This window comes from Oryza sativa, chromosome 1 (assembly GCF_034140825.1).
Source record: "Oryza sativa Japonica Group chromosome 1, ASM3414082v1".
In the NCBI taxonomy this organism is placed as follows: Eukaryota; Viridiplantae; Streptophyta; class Magnoliopsida; order Poales; family Poaceae; genus Oryza; species Oryza sativa.
This window is the reverse complement of record NC_089035.1, coordinates 21,791,668-21,810,579: the sequence shown is the minus strand read 5'-3', so window position 1 is coordinate 21,810,579 and position 18,912 is coordinate 21,791,668. Positions and strand designations below refer to the sequence as shown.

Sequence of the window (18,912 nt, the reverse complement as noted above, 5' to 3'; positions counted from 1 at the left end):
GTCAAATCTGTATTCAGAAACAACACAGTGGCGCGACGGCACGCTTCCATCGATTTCCACTCATTTTTTTTCCCCTCCAAAAAGTCACGCAGGAGCATGAGTCGGCCCTAATCAACAGACCCACCCCGTCCTACTCCTACCAGATACTCCTATATGTGAACAAGCTGCAGCCACCATCGCCCATGATTTTGTAAAGACAGACGCCTCCTTTCACCCACCAACTCGCACGCAACGATTCTCTCCTCCTCTTCTCTTATGGCCCCAGTCTTTTTCCAATGTTTATGCTTATCAGCTAAAATTTAAATTTTCAATATTAAATTTAGAGTTGATTTTAAGGTTTTCTCATCGACGTTTATTTTTTAGCCATTTATTTTAAATCATTGAGAATATATATATATAAGTTTTATTCACAAATTACTATTCGTTTTTCAATATGCCGTTTGGCTTATTCCACCGATAAGCTAAACAATAGGGGCCTTATCTTCTCTTCTCTCAGTTCTCATGCGATTATTTTGCTCATTCCGTTCACAGATGGCGCGCTGCCGCTGGACGAAGAATATGTGCGATGCGATGAAAAAAAAAAAGAAGAGAACAAAAGGCAGGAGCGCGCGTGTATGGTCGATCGGTTCAACAGCAGCATGAGAAAATCGAACCGTTCGCCGAAGCGAGCTGAAGCTGAGAGCACATGCTGCCCCCCCCCCCCCCCCCCCCCCCTGACGACGTGTGGCTCATTCGCAAGCCACACAATTATACAACACAACACAATAAAGTCACACGCACAGCTACACAAAAACATCTCTTAAGCTCTTTGAATTTTGCCGAGAGGAAAGCGACGTCTAGCGTGGTACTGCATTTGCGATCGCGATTTCTATGGACTGTTGCTGTCTACCTGTCTGCCATTGAACACAGAGAAGGGGAGAGAGAGAAAAGGTGTAGGATGGTGACATTTACCCCTCACTAATTTAACCCCCCTTTTTTTTGCAGATGTGTAATACTAATAGGTGTACCATGCACCTTAATTTGGTCAGGCAATCATATGTGAAAATTTTCATCTAGTGCGAGTAGTATAGTAGCAAATGGTTGGTGACAAATTGATGATACGGTCGAGCAAAAACCACACCCAAGTACAATTGAACAGCTGTGCAACATTCCAACATGGAGCTTGTTGTTACTTGTTAGGTTAGTAATCTTGGAAGGTAGGGGATTCCTCTCAAGATGGAACAAGAGTTTGAGCTCATCTGCACTAAACCTATAACAGGTATGATATGCAGAGCCATAGTACATGATACTACAAGCAGGGGGGGGGGGGGGGGGGTAGTTGCACCTTTCATGTCACAATAGCTGTCAAACCTAATCCAGCCACACAAACTCACCCCCCATGGTCCTCACCTAATAATCATCATATGTGCAAGTCAAGTCTAATAATTTGTTAATTACTTGTGCCAATAATACACTCTCAAAACTTTTGCATGCCTAGCTCTGCAGCGATGGACGTTTCGGTTTCTTGGAACACATGATTTTTGAGATTTTCTCCTTGTGTTTCAAGCCTAATTTGCGTGGGCCTTTTGGGTCTATTCTACCACCACATGTGTGATCCTTCCGTTTCAAGGTTTGATTGCTTTTCATTCCGTTGAAGAGGATGTGTGAATGCATCCCCAACGAATCAGTCTCATGCTAAATAAGAAGACTCTTCCTCTGTCAGGTTCGCGTAGCAATTCTTTCGAATTGGATTATGGCTGTTTTTTATCAGACGGATGTAATTGTAACCTATCAAAATGGCGTTGAATTTGATCCAATTTCTATCAAACATCACTATAGTTTTGTATTTCCTACTTCCTAGGTATGCATACTGACAATACACATAGTCACATGTTATGAAATGAAGTAGTAATGTAGTATTATTTAGTGAAGGCAAATTGAACCTGTATTATTTAGTGAAGGCAAATTGGCTGTGGATTTTCTTTTGATACTTGGCTCTGTTCGTTCCAGGGTGTTTGGGGAGATTGAGTCTCGTCTTCCGCGCGCACGTTTTTCAAACTACTAAACGGTGCGTTTTTTGCAAAAAATTTCTATAGGAAAGTTGCTTTAAAAAAATCATATTAATCCATTTTTGAAATTTAAAATAGTTAATACTTAATTAATCATGAGCTAATGGCTCACCTCGTTTTGCGTATCTTCCCAATCTCCTCAATCCTCTTCCCCTCAAACACACCCTTAGTCGCCGTCAGGAGAGAGAGAGACTGTCACGTACGTTACGTCGTCGTTTGGTATGGACTTATACATGTCACTGAAATATTTACTAATATATCTACGCAATGATAAGTCTCATTGCGGCTTTCCAGCCGAAAATTAAAACTAAACTATCGCAGACCTTTCAGACTATACGTGTTTGTCAGACTGTCACATTATCATTATGCTTTGGATGATTAAGCTTATAATGTATAATAATAATCAGATGTAACCGCAAAGACAAAGAAGCTTCTGCAAGATCTTTTCGGATGCAACATGATGGCCTTGATGGGCTCAACAAAATATAGACAAATAAAATTGTCCTTCAACTACTCTACTCTACTGGCACCAGTAGCTACCTTAGAAAATCTTGTGCTTAGGCTGTGTTTAGATCCAAAATTTGGATCCAAACTTCAGTCCTTTTCCATCACATCAACCTATCATACACATACAACTTTTCAATCACATCATCTTCAATTTCAACCAAAATCCAAACTTTTCCCTCAACTAAACACAGCCTTAGTAGTCAGTGCTCTGTATAGATTACAAGAGTCTAAAATTCACAAAACATTCTGTGGATGTCTCTGTTGTTTGTTGGGATCCCACAATGCATATATCATCTTCTTTGAAAATGCAGTTTTTTATATATACAGATGGGTCCTTTTTTTTAAAAAATGTATATCTGGATGGAGCCAGCCGCTTTGCTGTCTGAATTGCAATATCGCATTGCATGTGCTCTCCAAAGTCCAAAGATTAAAGAAGCATTACTGTGGCCGACATACACTTTGGTTGTACTGGTATGGTACTGTCTTTGCTTTGCCCTGCCAAAGGAAACAAAGCAAATAAATGGATAAACAAAACCTGATTCTCTGTTTGATTGGCAGACACTGCTGTATATAATGGCTTGGTTGTTGGTACTCGTAAGGTGCTAACCATGACCAAATTTCAGTTGAATTAATGCATTTGTACAAGCTTACATTAATCTGACAGTGGCAGCTGTGTTTCTTGTTTTTTTTTTTTCATGCTCTGAAGAAACAGGGCAAATATTCTGGTTTGTTCAACAACTCTGTTCTGCAGTGTGGCAATGGCAACTTCTCTCGGCAGATTGCCCTGTTTTTTCAGAAGCAGAGTTATGCAGGAGCCAGGAGACGTTTCTCCAGGTGTCATACCATCCTAAATACTGAAAGTTTTCCTAGAAGAAGCATCTAAACAGTCACACCCACTATTCAGATCTATGGAAGTTATTGAGGAACAATTTTTGTTGGTTCATTTTCTAATAGTAAGGCCTCTCCTTTGGAACAAAAGAAAAGTGAAATAAATTATGAGGTTTTGTATTCGTATGGGAAAATTTCTATTAGAGCCCTTTGGAGTAAAGGACCGGTCTCTACAAATTTCTATAGAATGGGGCAATCTGTGGGCATTTTAGAGGGAAATAAGCATTAGGTGGCTCTAAGTTCTCAAGTTTCCAAATAAGGGCCCATTTGAATTACAGGATTGAGAAAATGTAGGAGTAGGAAAAATTGCAGGATTTTGATATGAATATAAGTGTAAAACAGAGAATTGCAAAACATAGAAAAAACACAGGAACGACCGTTTGATTGGACCACAGGAAAAACGTAGGAATTAGAGAAGAGATAAAGACTCAAAGGAAAATTTCCATGAGGTTCTACCTCAGGTTAGAATTCCTCCAAGACTTATATGGTATTAGGCATTCTAAGAGAATTTCATAGGATTCCTTAAGATCCATTCCTTTGATTCAAATGGCTATATAGGAAAAATTCCTATAGTGTCGGTGACATGGGACCGGGAGTATCATGACTAGAGGCTTGGGCAGGAGCAATCACCCACGAGGCCTGACCCCCTCGGGGGGGTCGGGCCCGAGGGTGATGTGGCCGCCCCCCTCTTCGTCTCCTCGAGGGGTCGGACCGCTCCCGTTTCGGCCCCGAGGGCTGAGGCGCCCCGACCCCTTGTGGGTTTTGCGCCGCGTGTATGGGTTAGGTGAGCGCAGCGGGGCTCACCTAACCGCATTTATTGCGGTTTGGACGAGCGCGTCACGCCACATGTAACGCAGTGCAGCGCGCTCGTTTATCCGGCCTGTGACCAGTCACAGACCGATCAGATCGTGGGTTAGGTGGCGACAGGCGGTCTGACGCACGCCTCGCCCCATCCCGTCAGGATGAGAGCCTCCAAGCACTCGTCCCTAGCCGGAGCCGGCGTGTTAGCTCCTGGAGGTGGCACGTTGGACCCGGTCAGATATATGCCAGGCTTCATCCTAACCATTACAAGCAAGATATTGTATGAAGAAGGGCGAACATGCAGATTGCTAAACTGACACGTGGTGGACAAGAATGACCGATTTGTGACCGGTCTGACGCTGGTCATGTCGTCAGCAGACAGCCATGTTCCCACGTCGCACCTGCTTCCGGCGGAAGTGGAGGTAGGTATGGGCCGTCCCATCAGAAGGTCATTCGGACGGCAACCATACAAATCTCCGTCCATTTATGAAGAGAAGGCAAGTCAAGTTGGAGAAAAGATAGGATAAGTCCCCACACAAAAGAGAGAGATGGTGCATGTGGTATCCCCTTGAGATATAAAAGGAGGACCTTGCCCACTTAGAAAGGGGGACGACTCTGGGGACGACTCTGGGGAGGACTGAAAGAGAAAAGGATCTGGAGAGTAGATCCCAGGAGAGGAAAAAAGGGAGAAGAGGGTTTCTAGAGTAAGAGCTCTCTGGCTCTCCAGCTCTTTGTAGCTTCTTCATACACAGATCCACCAAAACACAGGAGTAGGGTATTACGCTTCTCAGCGGCCCGAACCTGTATACATCGCCCGTGTCTTGTGCTTCTTCCATTCTCGTGAACTTTCCACTCACCGAGAGCTTAGAACCTCACCCAGAGCCCCCGGCCGAACCGGCAAAGGGGGGCCTGCGCGGTCTCCCGGTGAGGAGCCCCACGCTCCGTCATATAGGAATAAGATCCATTTTGCTACTATCCGGAAATAAAAGTACTATAATTGTTCGCTGAAAAATTCCATTTTGCTAGCATCTAATGTTTGTTTACACATTACTCCACTTTACAACTAGAAAGGCCCAAAAGAAAAAAAAAAGCAGTTACATCAAAAGAACGCGACAAATTGATATGTGCAGTTTCTGATTGTTGGAATCTCGCGGTTTACGTCCAAGTCCAACAGATCACTAGCTACACTGAATATCTGGACTCTGAACATGAACAGGGTATAAAACGGAAGATGATAGAACCTCACGCATCATGTAAAATAGCAGCAATGCATTTATCATATTATATATGTAGCTACAAACTACATATAGCAAGCTATAAGTATGTACAGCAATGATGGCAGGTAATATTGCCATATCAATTTTCCTGCTATGGTATGTACACCAGAGAACGAGAACAATTTAGATGATTTGGGATGGTGGAGCATCTGAAATAATGCACAGTTCTTCAGACTTCACCTACGGTTCAAGCACTACTGCCCCCAATCGATCATCAAACTACAGGGGCAAGAGAAAAAGATAACTTGGGTATATTGCAGGAGCTGAGAATATTTGCTAAGTTTTCTTCACCTATGATTTAAGCACTAAAACCCCTATGGGTGGAACTCCAGGGGTTGGAGGGAATGCTGGTGCAAGCCTGCGCAGCAACCTTTGCCATCGCTTCAGCAGAGATGCCAGCATTGCAGATGTTTGCAAAGGAACGCATATGCTTCATTCCATACTGCGCTAGCGAGCCGCATTGTGCTTCGAAAGTGCGTACCTGAAGAAAATGCAGACCCATATTAGGTGTGCTGGTACAAAATAGATTATCACATACTAACTGCTGAAAATGCGAGATAGCACCTATATATTCACTAGTTAAGAGCTGAAATAGGTATGAAACTGAAGCAACTGTCTAGAGCATCCAAAACGTGAAACTGAACAGTTTATATGACAAGCCGAAAGTCAAATAAAGGCTTACCATAGACTTGAGACAACTCCAGTCATCAACAAGAGGTTCGCCAGTTGCACGAACAGCCTTTAGAACCCTTGGGCCTTCCTCAGAGCCAAAGAGAAGGTTTCCGATCAGCTCAACACTGTTGTCAACATGAGATCTGTGTGCCATCATTTCAAGCAATTGCTTCCGAGCTTCGTTTTTCTCAGGAGAACTCTCAGGCAATTTGCGGTACTGCACACAGTATAAAAGGAAATCAATCAGCTGGTTTATTCATGGAAATGACAAAACACATACTGCAACAACAATCAAGGTCAGTAGATTCCTCATGATATGCAGACCTTCTGCCAGAAGTAAACCAGGTCAGCATCCCGCTGATTAACAGCCCTTGAGAACGATGGCAACGAGTTATCTTCCACAAATGTAGCATTGTCGTTAGCCGGATTGGAACCCATGTACATGAACACATGATGGGCATTCAGCTCTAAAGAACCGTATTCCATCACATGTGACCCAGAGTAATATGTGTGCTGCACAGATGTCCTTTCCTTGACCTGCTCAGCCATTGAGCTACATTAGGCACATGGTAACACGACTGCGAGTTCAAAGGAATTAAGGTCTGAAATACTTACGAGATTGTACTGCTGCTTGAGTGATTCAGTTCTCAGGTTGTGGACATCGCTGTCAATGTTCATAGTAACAAAATATTAGCATAGAAAGAAGCGGCTAAAGGTTCAAACAAGAAGTTGTTTGGATAGAACTTCAAAAATTAATGTAAAACATATGGTCTTCATGGCTGGATCCATCTCAAATGTATGCACAGCTGGTGGCATACTCCTATTAGACAGTGGAGCAGAACAAACAAATCAAGCCTCAAATTTCCAAGGCTATCAGATTCATGGTAAACAGGTGAAATCCTTGTATTTTGGCTACAGCCTACATGACAACAGTTTCAAATAGGCCTAGGTAGGAGCATTGCTTCCATTCTACTAAAAAAACCTCAGTCAATCTTCAGCAGTAGAACGTGTGGACAGTTTTAAGGTGCGCCACACCTGATATTAACATCTGGTCAAGCTGACAAGCTCACAGAGTGGCCTGTGGATTCTAATATTTGCTCCATGTTATTTCTATTAGCTTTCATAAGTCAGATAGGGATTCAGCAACAGTCACATGCTTTTCCTATTCTTTAAAAAGAAGCTCACAACATACCCCACTACATGTTATGCAACATCATAAGCAAATCAGCATATTGTGCCCAGCATGTGCACACAGGAGTAAACAAACACATGCATATCGTTAGTGTCTTAAATTAACACAACAGGTAGCCAAGTAGTGTCATACTAATTAGAAAATCATTTCAAAAGAAACGCATCCGTACAGAATCTGAAAGTACTAGGTGATGTGGGTGCAGCCAAAACTGGTTCCACATGAGTGAAAACTGGTAGGATAAGGATAGGATTGTATCATACCATAATGGTAGAAAAGACATAGAGATAACAGAAATGAAGTACCTGTCTTCCATCCAAGCAACGCTGTACAAGTCCCCTAGGCATGTGTCGTACTCCGGAGGTGGGCTCGGGTACTCCCCAGGGCAGTATGTTCCCCAGCTGCTCTCATCAGCGTTTGATGCAGTGGTGGCATAAACATTGATGCCATTTGGCAATAGACCCTCAAAGATGCTTCCAGATTCACAGGCTTCAAGGTAAAAGACCTGCAAAGGAGATAACAGATTCATCAAATCAATTCTACAACTACAAGCAGCAGCAATTATATAGTGCAGAATAGCCAAATAACTAATCTGATACCAGGCTTTTGTACGTCCCAGCAGCATGCTTCTTCTTCAGAACATCTACAAGATCATCACCGTAGAGGTATGGATAGGTTGGCATCCCTGAAATTTTGGAAAAAGTCAAAACAATAAGACCATTTCTTGTTTCACAAGCATGAATATAGCGATATCTGATCCTATTGGTTTCATATAATTGCAGGCAAGTACTCACCAAGGACACCAGGACCCCCATGGTCACTGTAAAAAATGAAAATATGATCGTTGGGGCCACTGTCCAGGACTTTGCCACTCCCACCTTTGACAGCAGTTTTGTTACCGAGCAGAACAGCAAACAAGTTTTTGACATTAACCTCCTTCCCAGTGTAATCCTACAGTGAAAAATAGATGATAATAAAGTTAAACGGAAGGAAAACCATGGAAAGGGTTACTTGTCCATTAGTCTTTCCTAAGAGGGAGTTGGTTCAGCTGAGAGATGTTGACATTAGTTACAGTTGAGCCTATGTTAATTAAGTATATTCTTTCCTTGTTGCCTCCAAATTGTGGTGGACCAATCCTGCCTTTTCTTATTCACAACAAGTTGCCAAAAGACGTCAAGATGGACGAAAATTTGGGCATTCTGTCCTTTTCAATGATGTACTAGCTGCTAGTGAAATCTTTGGTGCCAAAATCTTATCGTCACACTGTAACATTTCTTTAGAAAGGTAACCGAAGAAATTATAGCTAGCATCAATAATTCTCCTGAAGAATGAACATGCACGGTTACCTTCGGGACCCCAGCATAGACATCGCCACCCTGGGGATGGTTGATGATGACACCAGGCCTCGGATTCTCCGGGTTGTGCGCGATGTCATCGTACATGAAGACGATGATGTTCTCGTCCTTGAGCCCGCCCCTCTTCATGATCTGGTAGGCATGGCAGACATCCGCCTGCAAGTTTCAAAACCCCAAGAAACACAGGACATATGTTACTCAAGTATCAACCATGCCCAATTTCAAGAACCATCATGCTATTGCCAGCAGTAAATTACCAGTAATTACAGCAATAGTAAACTCAAATCATGCAGAAACAAGATTGGCCATGAACCTCAAATAGTGCAATAAATGAGAAATTATCGTCGTCGTACTGATCTAGCGAGGTTATCACTAGTAACAAAGAACCGTACATATCAGATGTCGCACGGGCTATACGTTAGTGGTCACGAACGCGTGCAGCGGACGCAACAGTCATGGCCCCCAGAAGTCAGCTGGAGTAAATATCAACCCCCACCCGCCCCCACCATTATTTTTTTTCCCATTTTGACAAAAAAAATAACATGGTAAAGTAGGGAGGAACACGCAAATGTCCAAAATCCATCCGCCGGATGAGCCGCGCACGTAGCATTTCCTCGACGAATTCTCTCTTCGCCGCAGTAATCTCAACTTAATTGTGGATTACACTCGTCATAAATCAGATTAGCGAGAGATTTATAACAGATGTTTGGGATTTGCGGCAACACGAAACGGCGCAGGATTTCTACTTCAGCGGCGATTGGGGCGCATCGGAGGAGATGGAACCAATCCCGCGAAACCAACCAAACCAAACCAACGAAGAGCGCACGCACGCGAAGGATCAAACCAAACCAAACCATACGTGCCGCCGCGCGCGGCGAGGAGCGTGGTTTTCGAGGGGTTGCGGGCGAGCAAAAGTCTCACCTGGTGGCGGTAGTTGTAGTAGCCGTTGGAGCCGGCGATGAGGACGGCCCACCTGGTGCCCTCGGCGGCCTCGGCAGCGTCGTCCGCCGCCGCGCCAGCCGCCACGGCGCGCTCCGACGGCAGGCGGAGGTTGCTGCCCTCCTCCTCCCACCGCGGCCGCGCCACCGCGACGGCGGCGAGGTGCGCGAAGAGGAGCAGCGCCGCGAGCGGGGGCAGGACGAGGCGGAGGCGAGCGCGCGCCGCCATGGCTTCGCGGCGAGTCGCGGCGCGGCGCTGTTCCGTGCGGAGGAAGAGAGGAGAATTGGTTCGTTCGCTTCGCTCGGGGGGTTTACTGGGAATTTGGGAAATTTGGTTCGTTCGCCTTCTCTCCAACGTCTCCTTTTTATTGCTGCCGTTCCGGCGCCGGAGGCCCTGGGGGTGGTGGGCCCCGCCAGCTGTAAATGATTGTTTTTGTTAGTGAAATAAAATATAAGAGATTTTCGCTCTATTTTTTTTCACGGGAAATGTATTTTTTTTGTCCCTGGAAAATTGCACCTTAATAGTTATTTTTCGCAGTAAGTAATGACTTTTCGAATTTAGTTATCGATCAATTATATTATAATTTGTGAAGGTGCTTTTGTGGAGCATACCTTTGGTGCAACAACACACAAGTTGGGCAAAGGCCAAGGCATGTCAAGTAAGCAGTGTATATGCATATTATTGGTACATACAATCATTTTTTTTTTCATAGTGGTATTGGAACTTTTAGGTTTTATAAAAGAGAGTTGAGTCTCCAACTTCATGGTATGCTTCTATTTTGATGTAATATTTATGCATGGTGAAACCAAGTTATTGTAATTTTAATAGTACAGTCGATTGCCAGCTGTATTTTTTGTCGATGTTATCTTAAAGATGTTTGTACAGCCAACTCATACAACAAATTAACTCTACCACCCTTTTCAATGTATTTATTGAGAGATTTGGCTATTTATACATTGATCGCTCCTTTCTTCGCCTCATCTTACATTTACAGTTGTTCTCTACGCTGGCACACAACGGTACGCACTTTAGCATTTCTCACCACCAGCATATGCCTCGACACTATCTCCATGATGTAACTGGCGCTTAGCCTCAACGCTACATTGCGATTGTCACCAATAAGGTCGATGAGACAATACCCTCGTATAGTGGGGCAACACCGAGCTCATAGTCACGCCATAGCCATAGACATATATAGCAACATGCATGTATCACGCGCCTTGCTACATTCACGTGGGCCCTATAACCGTGGAGAGATAGTTTCTACCGCTTCACTTACCTTGTAGCGCATGTATAATCCACTATCTTAGCTGCCATCTCACACACACTCTCTCTCATACTATACAAATAACTCATCAACGAACCAATGCGAATATATATATTATCATCGATAAAAAACCGCTTATTGTTTTTATTGTACATGCTCTCCTAACCACATCAAGTAGGTAAGCAAGGAGCTTAGCCATATACACGCTTCCTTCCCACCTCGATCTCACCCAACTCTAAACCCTTGGTAATTACAAATGATGATGATGTACGTACTCTTTCTAACAGCAGTCAGCAGCACACCTATACTACTACAGTGCTACCTACTTTTAAGGGGTTGTATATATATTATAGCAAAGATGCAAAAATATCTTAGCCGGTAAACAAAAAGGCCATTGCATCCAATTTCATATTTTGGAAACCGCTCTCTCTCTCTCTACTCCAAGGAATTTTTCTGTTGCAACGGAAGAGGTAGGAAGGGATGGCCCTGGACTAGATGAGCTGTACCGTGGCCACCCTGATTGCCTGCCCTCCAACTAATAATCCGTTTGGTCCGTCCTAGATTTCTTGTCCCTAAGCCAGCTTCCCTTTGTCCCTAATTAATCTGCGTGCGTCCTCCCCTCTCTCTCTCTCTCTGGTCCAGTGCTAGTACTGTGCTAGCCGATGTAGGGTTTAGGTGGGCCCCACGGGTCAGTGAGTAGAGGGACAACCAACGGCGACGACGATTCTGAGATTTCGCCCTCTCGCTGACCACTGCGGGCCCACGCGCAGCCGTACGTACAGCCAGCTGGCTGATTGCCAGCCGCCAGCTTTATACCTTGGCCGTTCGTTTGTTCGCGGTCGGATGGGAAGAAGAATATCTGACGTCCGTCCATTTAGCCAGCTCAGCGCGAACAAAATTTTTTTCTAAAATTTTGTTTATGGGCTAAGAAAGACAGATACAAATTTAGAATTTTTTTTGAAAGACTGATAGAACTAGTTTTATTTTAAAGAACACTTACATTACGACTCCTTTAAGCAGAGTTAAGAAAATATAGAAATAGAAAAATATAGTAATATGATACGAATGCAAGTGTAAAACAGGAAATAAAAACTACTAACTCCATCCCAACATATAACATATTTTGGGTAGATGTGACACATTCTATTACAATGTCCAGATTCATTATAGACTCCCTGTTCAGATTCATTTTGCTAGAATATGTCACATCTATCTAAAATCTATTAACTTAAAGAAATAGAAAAATGAGTCTCCACGTTCGCTCTCACGTCCTAGAAATTCTCATATTAATTGGAAAAAAGAAAAACAGGGTCCATATAAAAATACAATTTAGAAATAGTTGAAATTCGAAATTAAAAATAAAAAATATTGGAAGAGCAGACTATAGTCCATATAGAAATACAATTTAGAAATGACTGAAATTCGGAATTAAAAAAATAAAGAATTTGAGAAGAAGAGTATAAAGTCCATATAAAAATACAATTAAGAAATAATAGAAATTCGAAATTAAAAATAAGGAATATCAGAAGTAGAGTATATAGTTCATATAGGAATTTAAAACTAACTAAAATTCGGAATAAACATAATAAAATTAAAAGTAGAGTTTAGAGTCCATATAAAAATATAATTTACAAATAACTAAAATTCAAAATTAAAAAAAAACATGGGAAGAAGAGTCTAAAGCCAATATAGGAATACAATTTAGAAAGTAACTGAAATTCAAAATTAAAAAATAAAGAATGTTCAAAGATGAGTTTAGAGTCCACATAGAAATAAAATTAGACATAATAAAAATTCAGAATTGAAAATAAATATTGGAAGAAGATCCTAGAGTCTATATAGAAATACAATTTACAGACAATGAAAATTTGGAATTAAAAAAATATTGAAAGACGAGTCTACAGTCCATATAGGAATATAATTTAAAAATAACTAAAATTTGATATTGCAAATAGTTAATAACTAACATGTATATAAAATACAATATGAATATTTCACATTAGTAGTTTCGTAAAGTTAGTACAAAATTTAAAATTTTGTTGTCATTTTAATATATTTTAATAATAAATTGAGAATATATATATATATATATATATATATATATATATATATATATATATATATATATATATATATATTATTGTATGCGAGAAAATATAATGATACTAATCACGTAATCTGCGAGAGCCACCATGCTAGTTTCTTATACGTTAGGAGGGAGGGGTACCAAGAAAACTCTAAACCCGTGCTCACCTCTCTCATCAATTCTCTTCATTGGTAGCGCCTCATGCTAAGCTTAATTTTGATAATTATGTTAATTAAAAAAATAAATTTCGGGTAGCGTGTCACGCATAGCCAGTCATCAGTGTGCAACGCACCTAGTAGTAAGTTCTGGACTGTGGGGGGTGTAGATGGAACGACCGATTGATTGGCTGACTAGCTAAGCTAGCTGTCCCTGTGAGTCATCATCTGTTACAACTGATTAATTTTGTTACTACGTGTACGTATGCAACCGCATAATACAAATATATTACTACTAGTAGGTCGTAGAAACTAGCCACGAAATACACACCTGCAAGCTCCGCACCAAACGTACGTATACCTACCTAGCTACTTTGCCAATGTTATAACAGCTAGCCGTGGCGGACTTGCACCTATTCTTAATTTATTTTTGTACTAAAGCAGATGTATTTAATCAACCTGTAATAGTAGTACGTTGGAGGAAAGATGCAAACAACATACTCTTTTCATTTTAAAATATAAATATCGACATCGTCCTGTCATTTCCGCCGGCGCCGGAGCTATTTCTCCCGTCGCCGATGTTGTCCAATCTTCGCCAGCCCGCGCACTACAGCGGGTGAGTATCCAAGCACCATATACCCACATATGCATGCACGGGTTTGCACTAAAACGGGCTAGAGTTCGCCATGCACTAGCATGCCAAAGCTCACCGCCGACACTGATTTCGGTTATCACTGTACACGAGACCACCACCATTAGCTTCGCAATCCTCCACTCTACAAATCCTCTTTGGCCGCACCTCACGAAACCCCCACTCTACAAATCCTCTTTTGGCCGCACCTCACGAAACCCCGTTCACCGCTGGCGCCGATGACAAGCTTGCCGACCACCACTTCCTCTGCTCCTTCTCACGCCGAGTCATTGCCATGTAGGTCTAAGGGCATTCCTGACATTTCACATGATTTCTCTCTCCTCTTCAATCGGAAATTATTTAGTCAGCACGGTGTCCACTGGCAAAATACCATGATTATGAAGTGTCCCCCCAAAAAAAAGTTAGTATTTTGCGTTGTCTTAGGGTTAAAACCATATAATTTCAGCGTCCTGTAGCAAAATTTGTCTTCTAGTAGTAGAGTCAAAGTTTTCATCTAGGGTCCGTTTATCATAGATTTCACAATTCTTAGTTTAGATGGTTAATTTGTCGATGATAGCCGTGTTATAGTTTTCACTTTTTTCTTTAAAAAAAGATTAACCATTTTATTGTAAATGTTATTGTAAAGGCTGGCAAAATACCACGATTATAGATTGTTTTCTCCCAAAAGTTAGTTTTTGCGTTATCTTAGAGCTAAAACCACATAATTTTAGTGTCATGTAGTAAAATTTGCCTTATAGTACAATCAAAGTTTTCAACTGGGTATGTTTATCATAGATTTCACAATTCTTAGACTGCATGGTTTGGCAATGATAGACGTGTTATAGTTTTCACTTTTTTCTTTAAAAAAGATAAATCATTTTATTGTAAATGTTATTGTAAAGACTGGCAAAATACAACGATTATGAAGTGTTTTCTCTAAAAAGTTACTTTTTATGTTGTCTTAAGGCTAAAACCACATAATTTCAGTGTTCTGTAGCAAAATTTGTCTTATAGTAGATTCAAAGTTTTCATTTAGGGTCCGTTTATCATAGATTTCACAATTTTTAGTATGTATGGTTTGTCAATGATAGCCATGTTATAGTTTTCACTTTTTTCTTAAAAAAGATTAACTATTTTATTGTAAAGTTTTTAGGTCTGATCTTACATATGAATTAGATTATCTCTATTCTTCTCTCGAAATTTCACAAACTGGAACTGGAAGTACATCCAAGATAATGGCCTCAGTGATAGTTTCCTGTTCATCATGGCCATCCACTCAAGTATAGGGATGAAACCGGAGCGGATAGTTTCCGTCCGCTCCGGATAAAAACGAATACGGATACCTCTCGGATCGGATAATTCTCGGATAGTTCGGATACGGATACGAATACGGATATTTTCTCTCGGATACGAATACGAATATGGTATCAGGGTTTCCGTCGGATACGGATAATAATTCGGATATCCGGTGAACAGTGCTATTCGGATATCCGCAGAAGCCACAAGACATACCCCATTTCTTTATAACTCTATGACCTTCAATATACCTTTTTAGATTTTAATAGTAGTTCATCTCTTAACACTAGTCCACATTATTAATATTATTTAAAATTTTAAAAATATTTATAAATTATACTATATTTTATATAAAATGATCTAATTATATATGTTGATATTTGTTTCTATTAGAAGTTGAATTGGTTTTCGTGTTCCGAGAAAAATTTGTTTCCGTATTCGTGTCCGATCATATTCGATTCTTATTCGTATTCGAGATAGTCCGTATTTGTTTCCGTATTCGAGCCATCCGTATTCGTTTCCGTATCCGGCAAAAAATATGAAAACGAATATGGTATGAGCATTATCCGTCCGTATCCGCTCCGTTTTCATCCCTACTCAAGTACCCTTGTAAAACAGAGAGGGCAAATCAGAAATCCTCCATTCCTCCCCACTCCCACTCCCCACCATGACATGTGGGCCAGGGTAGCTGGCAGGTAGGTCCCATCTATCCGTGGAGAGAGTCCTCAGTGCGCTCGGCTGGGCTGAAATTTCTACCAAGTCCTCTTCGCGCAATGAATGAATGAACGAAGGAATTAAGGGTGAATCTTTGAGATTACTCCTCCCCTTTTGGATGGGGATCGAATTAGATAGGAGAATCTCAACTCTCGCAGCTCTCACAAACGTCACCCGCGACATCACTCCCCGAAACCAACCCATCCTTTTTGGCGACGGCGACTCGCATGGGGGTTCCTTGCACCCGTACGTGCAACCATCGCGTGGATCACTTGGTTTTGCTTGGCCGGCACGACCGTATTAATCACGTTCCTAGCCTCACTAGGAACTTGGGAAAGTAGGATCGAGTACCAAGTTCTGTGTGCAGTGTCTGGATCAACTATCAACGTTTTGAAAAGCTGGCGTATTAATTCATACGTATCCCATGATGCACACCTGTTACCAGTCGGGGACGCACAGATATATATAATGAAACTTGGGCTAAAAAAATGTTATTGCTGTGAAAAGTTAACAGTTAAATTTAAAGTAGCTAGAGTAAACTACATGGCTAGTCCTTAAATTTGTCACGAGATATTTTAGTACTTGAACTATTTAATCCATGGTTTACAAATTTAACAATGTGAGGTACAAAGTGCAATTGATAGAGCCAAAGCGTTGGCATGGCCATCCACCCTGGCAGAACCTTTTCATTTAGCCCATTCACTATAGTAAAATCGATCATTTAGTTGTATAGGCCACATCAGTGTCACACAACCATGGTGCGCCACCGATAAGGCACTGGATCTCCCACCAGACAATCTTTGTTATAGTTCAAATTTAACTTGAGGTTGTCTATACCTTAAAACTTGGAGGATCATAGGGATGAAGAGACCGGTCGACACGTTGACGCCATAGGTAAGAGGGGTCGAGACAACTTAAAGCAGTGGTGTAGCCAGCTAGGTGATACCGTGGTCTATGGACCACCTAAAAATTTGAAATTATAGTATATATGTTAGTTAATATAATAAAAATTGTATAGTGGACCACCCTTTAAATTGACATATTACATATAGATGAACCACCTTTACTTTAAATCTTAGCTACGCTACTGTCTTAAAAGACCGGTCGTATATTTACTCCTTAAAATATTCTCATATAGTCATTTTATTTTGATAATGAACGTTTTTTTTAACTCCGGTTCGGCTCATGCATATGCTATAGAGTTGGTTTGCGCTTGAAATAATCATAACTGTTAAGCAAGAGAAACCTAGAGGATGTACGTATTAGTAATAAGATGTTTTTGTTAGATGGATCTCCCTCCCCTTGAGCCCAACGGCTCAAGGGGGCCTTGACCCGCGCCCTGATCGGGGGCGCCCAGCCCAATGGCTGGTGGGCCCCCGTCACACTGTGCCATATAAAGAGGGGTGGAGGACGGGACGGCATAACGACACAAGGAACGAGGTTCGTCGCCGCCGCCACTCCACCCCATAAACCCTAACCGATCGAGGGGGCGCAGCCAGTGACGGGAAGTCCATCGCCGCGCCACGCCTCGTCGTCGACACCGTCGCTGCTGCAACCGCATCACCGCCATCGGAACCGAGCACATCGTCGCCGCCGTCCACGTCAAGTCCGCGACGACAACGACGATGGCCGGCCGGACTTCCTCTTCCTCAACAACGACTGGTCACAACCCTAAATCCTCTCACTCCCTCTTTGTTCATTCATCTATTGTTGTTCATCCATTGTAAATAGAACCACCCGACTAGATCTAAACCTAGGTGATCCAATAGACAACCCTATCAATGGTATCAGAGCCATCCTAGCGTTTAGTTTGGTTCGGGGATAGACATCCACAGAGAAGAAAGAAATCCAAAGAGAAAAGCAAACGATCCAACGGATCAAAAAGATCGAAACCCTAACCCTAATCTTACCTCGTCGCCGGCCGTCGATGACGCCGGCCACGGAGGGGGGAGGGGCAAAGAGGCACCGCCGAGGAGCCACTCGACGGCCGCGCGCGCACCCGCGGGTGCACGCGCGCGCCGGTGAGGGGGCCCGCGGCGGCGCCGCCATCTCCGTTTTTCGGCCGCCGCTCTCTCTCACACGGTGGGGGCTAGAGACGGTGGAGGGAGCGGAGAAGAGAAAAGGAAGAGGGCGCAAGGGCCGCTGGCGGCGGCGACGCCGCTCCGCTCGGCCACTCCGCCCGGCGGCGCGCTAGAGAAAAAGTGGGCGCGCGGCAGCGCGAGGTCGCCGGCCATGGCGCGGCGGCGCAAGGGTCGCCGGCGTAGATGACGCCACTCGGCGCGGCCGCACCCGCCCGCAAGAGAGAAGAGGCTAGGGTTTCGGCCGGCCGGCGGCTGGGGTCGGGTTTTTTTTTTGTCCCTCCGATCTCAGCGCCCGGCCGTCCGATCGAAACCCTAGCGATCGGACGGCCGACGGCGGCCGGGCCGAAAGCGGCCCAAGTGGGGAGCGCGCGGCGGCGGCTTTCCCGGCCCAGGCCCAGGTTGCGGCCTGGGGGAGGGGAGGGGGCGCTCGCCCGCGCGCAAGGTGGCCATGGACCGACCGGCAAAGGCCGGAAAAGTTCAATTTAGGTCCCTCGGGGCCGAAAGAAAAAGAAAAGAAGAGTTTAATAATAGGTCCTCTCAGAAGCTTTTTCAATTATGTATAATTATTGTGATTATTTCTAAGCAATTTGAACCAACGTGAAAATTGTTTAGAGAATAGATAAATGTGAGAAATGCTTCTGAACATGTATTTTGTATATTTTCATGCAAATTACAATAGAATTTTGAATTGTTTTTGCATGTTTTAGCTCTGTTTAAATTTGAACCAACGGGAGAATTTTACAGAGAGTAAATAACAGAGTTTTTGTTATTGTTTATACGAATTGTACATAGATCTTCCGCTGCAAATAGATGAAATTGATGAAAATTAGTGTTTCTAAAATTAAATTTCGAACCAACGGGAGATTTTAATTTTAGGAACATTAATTATGTGCTATGATGTTGTAATTTTTCTGACCAACGTTGATAATTGCAATGTTATAGTTATGGCTTTATGTGTCATGTCTATTTTCTGCCCAACGGTGATGTAGACTTAATACATAATAAT

General features: G+C 42.7%; 1 protein-coding gene across 1 annotated transcript; it reads right to left on the bottom strand.

The window, feature by feature from the left end:
• Nucleotides 1–5,496: 5,496 nt before the first annotated feature.
• LOC4324683 (vacuolar-processing enzyme) lies at nucleotides 5,497–10,013 on the bottom strand. Its single transcript, XM_015763836.2, has 9 exons — nucleotides 9,659–10,013; nucleotides 8,729–8,893; nucleotides 8,177–8,333; nucleotides 7,982–8,067; nucleotides 7,688–7,887; nucleotides 6,809–6,857; nucleotides 6,518–6,730; nucleotides 6,204–6,410; nucleotides 5,497–6,002 (listed from the first exon to the last, which is right to left on the bottom strand). The coding sequence occupies exons 1-9, from the start codon at nucleotides 9,902–9,904 to the stop codon at nucleotides 5,820–5,822; spliced, it is 1,506 nt and encodes a 501-aa protein (XP_015619322.1). The 5' UTR covers nucleotides 9,905–10,013; the 3' UTR covers nucleotides 5,497–5,819.
• Between the last annotated feature and the right edge of the window lie 8,899 nt (nucleotides 10,014–18,912).

Coding starts and splice junctions, on each gene's coding strand:
- LOC4324683 (XM_015763836.2), bottom strand. CDS start 9,904: ATGGCGGCGCGCGCTCGCCTCCGCCTCGTCCTGCCCCCGCTCGCGGCG. Junction 8,334..8,728: donor TCTATGCTGGGGTCCCGAAG/GTAACCGTGCAT, acceptor TTTTCACTGTAG/GATTACACTGGGAAGGAGGT. Junction 6,411..6,517: donor TGGTTTACTTCTGGCAGAAG/GTCTGCATATCA, acceptor TACTGTGTGCAG/TACCGCAAATTGCCTGAGAG.